At 46.2% G+C, this 5,025-nt stretch overlaps 1 protein-coding gene across 1 annotated transcript in view; it reads left to right on the top strand.

The window, feature by feature from the left end:
- FBXO16 (F-box protein 16) overlaps nt 1-4,529 on the top strand; it is a gene marked incomplete at its 5' end in the record, with an annotated part of 11,418 nt that extends 6,889 nt beyond the window's left edge. Inside the window, 3 exons of the mRNA XM_010282946.1 lie at nt 787-993; nt 3,278-3,442; nt 4,320-4,529. Of these exons, the coding sequence (XP_010281248.1) occupies nt 787-993; nt 3,278-3,442; nt 4,320-4,529 (582 nt within the window). The remainder of the gene's footprint in view (nt 1-786; nt 994-3,277; nt 3,443-4,319) is intronic.
- Between the last annotated feature and the right edge of the window lie 496 nt (nt 4,530-5,025).

The raw sequence follows: 5,025 nt of genomic DNA, 5'->3' as shown, positions 1-5,025 counted from the left end.
CCTGCTGACGGGGCCCTTTCCATCCTCTCCTATCAACACAAGTTAAACACCAGCTACCGCCACCGTTGCTCCCACCCTGTTTACACAGCTCTGCCCCACTCCACTCGATGCGGCTTTGTTGTTGCCATCGTAGCAAGCGATACATGCTTGTGTGGTTACCGAAGTGCTCATTTCTTCCCACAACTGTTTTAATCCTCCTCTTTAGATACCTGTCATAAGCATAGAAATGCTCTGAAAAATCTTTGTTTCTGTGCCACAGATTTTCCTTGTGAGGCATGGGCAGCTGATTAAGTTTCTCTTTGCTCCACTTCTCTGTAGTGGGGATTTCTCTCCTATGCAGCGGGACTGTGAGAATAAATACTTTATAAATTGTGAGGCATTCAAATACTGCAGTAGTGGGGGCCATGTAAGTGTCAGAATAGACAAGGGAGCAGCAGTGAACTCACTGTAGTTTGGGATCTGATCCTGTAAACACACATCTGAGTCTCCTCCTTTCCATGAGTGAAGCCAAGCCTCAGAACTGGTCCCAGGAGCAAAGAGTCTTGTGAGCATGAGTATGTCCTGAAGAGGCCATCCTGGATCCTTTGAGGATTATAAATCATATGTTATGTGGCTTCAGAGTTTCTTTTAATGTAGCCTCTCCATTTGTTCCCAGTTCCTACGTGCTTTGCTCTTGAATGAGTCACCAGAAGCTGCTGCTTATGCATTTTCCCTTGCCTTAAATGTGTGCTTTATTTTAAGAAGCTGAATCTCCGGTTTCTCAGAACCTGAAACTCCTTTTTTCAGTTTGACAAGTGGACAGATGGTCAGAGGCGGAGGATCCTGGTTGACCTGTTGGAACGCTGCTCCTTGTCACAGCAGAAATTCTGTGCCAAGCAGCTACAGGATCGAGTTCCCACCGAGGCTCTAGATTTTACCACCAGGCTTCCTAGAGTCCTGTCTTTATACATCTTTTCCTTCCTGGACCCACGGAGCCTCTGTCGATGTGCACAGGTAAAAAAGCCAACACGTACCCAAGGTTCAGAAAGTCAGGTCAAGCTACTTAAAAAAAAAAAGGAAATTGCACTAGTTTTCAGCAAAGACATACCAGTGCTGTTGTTCATAATGCAAGGATGTCTTCTGACTTGGCAGTCTGGTGCTAAATGCTTAGTAATGCTTGTATGAGACAAAATGCAACACTTCCACAGATCCTAAATGAAGCCAGATTGGCCAAGATTTACAAAAGTGAAGAGTAATTTTAGATGCTCAGCTCTAAGGCATTTAACATGTGGCACTTTACAAGACCAATTCTTCCCAAGAAGGAGGCCTGGTACTTTCTGAAAATCATGTTCCTTTAAAGTACCTTGCACTGTGTGCAGAATCATTAATTGCTTTGAAAAGTATTGGCTTGTGCTAGTTGCAAAGAATGAAGCACACAATGCTTTAAGAAAACCAGATCCTTTAAAATGCTTGAGGTTGAAGTGTTGGATGTGGAGAATCAGAGAAGTTGCAGATGTGCTTTTGAGCACAATGGCTAGGGCTTCAATCATTTGAGCGCAGTGGCTAAGACTCCAAAACTATGCTTGCATGAGATAAAGTGCTGCGAGGTGATGTCTAAAGTAGTTCTGAATGAACAGGTTCAGATATCGGTGGCATTATTACCACACTAACATAGTACTCCATATAATACTACGAATATATCAATATCTCTGCTTTTTTAAAGCTTGCTCTAGTATCTTTCTCCAGCATTTCACATTTTATGTGGATGCAACTCACACTATTCATTCACGGGCAGGGAGAAGACAGGTGAGGAAATTACTTAGAAAGAAAGGTCTTTACAGTGCTACTTGTGTCATATCATTGCATAGCTGCTGTTATAAGCACGGCAGTGCCAATAGATGATGTTTGTCCTTAAGCTGGAAGAAGCATTGCAAGCAAGATGACTGTGTGATGGAGTAAAACAGCAGAACATGAGTAGGAAGGAAATGACAGAATGAGTCTATCAGACTTGGTGAGTTTATTGATGCTGTTTTTCTCAGTGGAAACTAATAAAGGGTTTATTCCAACTATTATATGCTTATTGAGTAGAAGTTGCCCCAAACAAGCTGAAAGTTTTTATCTTGGATCGTGATTTTTGGAGTATTTCACCATGTGCTGGAGATCAGCTAAGGGACACTGAGCATGTCACGAAGGCATGTCATCAATGACATAGACAGTGCAATCAAGTGCACCCTCAGCAAGTTTGCAGATGACACCAAGCTGAGTGGTGTGGTTGACATACCTGAGGGACAGGGTGCCATCCAGAGGGACTTGGACAAGCTCAAGGAATGGGCCTGTGTGAACCTCATGAGGTTCTACAAGGCCAAGTGCAAGTTCCTGCGCATGGGTCAGGCAACCACCAGTACCAGCACAGGCTGGGGGATGAAGAGATGGAGAGCAGCCCCATGGAGAAGGACTTGAGGGTCCTGGGGGTGAAAAGCTGGACAGGAGCCGGCAATATGCACTCGCAGCCCAGAAGCCACCCGTGTCCTGGGCTGCCCCCAAAGCCGCGTGGCCAGCAGGACGAGAGAGGGGGTTCTGCCCCTCTGCCCCGCTCTGGGGAGACCCCCCTGCGGGGCTGCGTCCAGCTCTGGAGCCCTCGGCACAGGAGAGACATGGACCTGCTGGAGCCGGGCCAGAGGAGGCCCCAGCGACGCTCCGAGGGCTGGAACAGCTCTGCTGGGAGGACAGGCTGGGAGAGCTGGGGGGGCTCAGCCTGGAGCAGAGAAGGCTCCGGGGAGACCTTAGTGCAGCTGCCAGGGCTTGGAGGAGCTGAGGAGAAAGATGTAGACAGACTTTTTAGCAGGGCCTGGAGCCACAGGACAAGGGGTGACGGTTTTAAACTAAAAGAGGGGAGATTTAGACTAGATGTAGGGAAGAAATTTTTGACAAGCAGGGTGGTGAAGCCCTGTCCCAGGTTGCCCAGAGAGGTGGTGGATGCCCCATCCCTGGAAACATGCCAGGTCAGGTTGGACGGGGCTCTGAGCACCCTGATCTAGTTGAAGATGTCCCTGCCCACTGCAGGGGGGTGGACTAGATGACCTTTGAAGGTCCCTTACAACCCAAACTTTTCTATGATTCTATGAAGACCTTGAATGGTTTAAATGGTATAAGGAAAGCTTTAAATGGAGCATAAACACTGCTGAAGTGTTGTACTAGTTTAAGGACATAGGGGAGTTACATCAACAGCACAGAAGTCTCTAGCTGCAATCTTAGATGCTTGAAACCCTAAGGTTTTCAACTTATTGGGCATTCACAGGTGAGCTGGTACTGGAAGTACCTGTCTGAACTGGATCAGCTCTGGATGCTGAAATGCCTACGTTTTGGCTGGTTCATCAACTTCTCTCCAACCCCCTTTGAGCAAGGAATCTGGAAGAAACATTACATTGAGATGGTGAAAGAGCTGCATGTCACTAGACCAAAGGTACATACCTGCCACCTCTAGAGATGTTCAGGGCCAATGGGAAAATTGGGCTAATGGGGATCCTAACTCCTTTGCCTCTTTATCTTTCTGTAATCTTGCACTAGGAAAATGGAAGATACATAATTTTAAATTAGAATCTAAACTCACGCTCTGCTTTCCCATCATCCATCCCTGGTAGGGGGGAAGTGAAAATCTCACTGCTTAGGAGAAGCAATCACCAAGGTCTCACTCTGTTATCTTTCAGGGCGTTCTGGAGTAATCCTCTAAATTTCCCTCTCCAGCACTCAAGGCTGTGCCCCTTCCCCTCAGTTTATAGAGCATATGAGAGCTTGCCTCAATCTGATAAGCAGAGGTGGGGTACCCAGCAACAGCCCCGTTGATATTTCAGAGTCAGTTTACCTAGTGGAAAGGAAAAAAAGCACCCATTATGCCTGCTACATCTCTTGGTGTTGTCTCTTTCTCTCTTCTTCAAAGGTGGCAGGGCCATTTTCAGGAGGTGGAGCATTACTCAGTAGCCACGGCTTTCTCCTGGGGTTCACTGATGATATGCCTGGTTTGTGGGGCTGTGAGGGTGGGATTCTTCTGCCCTGAATTCACAACTCAGCCCTCTAATTTTAACCAAACTCCCCTGTAGACTCTCACTCTAGTCAACGGAGAGAAGCCAAAGCATCTCAAAAGAAGTTCAGTTCAACTTAATACAAATTTTGGGACAGGGTGCACTGTCAGGCTGCCTTTTTCTGTCTGCTGACGATAATGGAGCCTGGAGAGACTAATTTTGAGTTAATGCCCAGTTCTTAGAAGTCTAAAGTTAGGCAAAATAAGTATCACTTTCCTTATAGGCTAAAATTTATTTTCTTCTTTTCTTCTCTTTTATTAGACTCCTTCAAAGGATGAATTTGTAGTTATTGATGTGCAACCAGTAAGAAGCAACGTCCCAGAGACAAAACTTTCTGTGCTGGGAAGGAGGACAAAAAAGGACAAAAAAGAGCTCCCACCATGGCGTTCATCAGACAGGCATCCTACAGACACTATCCGATTCAACTACCTCGACAACTACAATCCTATCGAACAGGCTAGGCAGGCGTAAGAGTTTCATCTCTTCCCTTTTGCTCTTTCTGTGATGTAGGGTACATCTGTGTCCTTTGCAAGCTCACTGTGCCTGTGCTCCAAGCTGCCTGGAAGCCTTATAGCTCAGCAAACTGGTTGCAAAGCCACTTTGCTGTTCTTTTGGCTTTTCTTGGATTGCTCTTGGTCCTGTTGTAGTTGCAGCTGCAGCAGCAGTACTTTGTGCCCTTTCAGTGCAGAGTACTTCTTAGTGTTTGCCTATAAAATAGGCTGTAGCTCCTGGGGAAGTAACACAGCTGTAATGGGAAGGATCAGGACAACAGTTTTGAATAGTATTAATTGCCTAAATATTTACACTGCCTGGGGTAGACTGCCTAGATCCATCAGTTCTTAGGCGCTCAGGATTATCTGGTCAAGAACAGGCAAAAGAAAGGCATTTCCACTCCAAAGTATAGTTTTGCACACCAACTTCTGTTAGGACTGTCACATGTTTTCCTTGGACAGATCTGGCATCAGAT

Source organism: Phaethon lepturus, unplaced genomic scaffold (assembly GCF_000687285.1).
Source record: "Phaethon lepturus isolate BGI_N335 unplaced genomic scaffold, ASM68728v1 scaffold28702, whole genome shotgun sequence".
Lineage (NCBI taxonomy): Eukaryota > Metazoa > Chordata > Aves > Phaethontiformes > Phaethontidae > Phaethon > Phaethon lepturus.
Note: the sequence above shows the minus strand (reverse complement) of the source record. Positions and strands in the feature narration are given on the sequence as shown.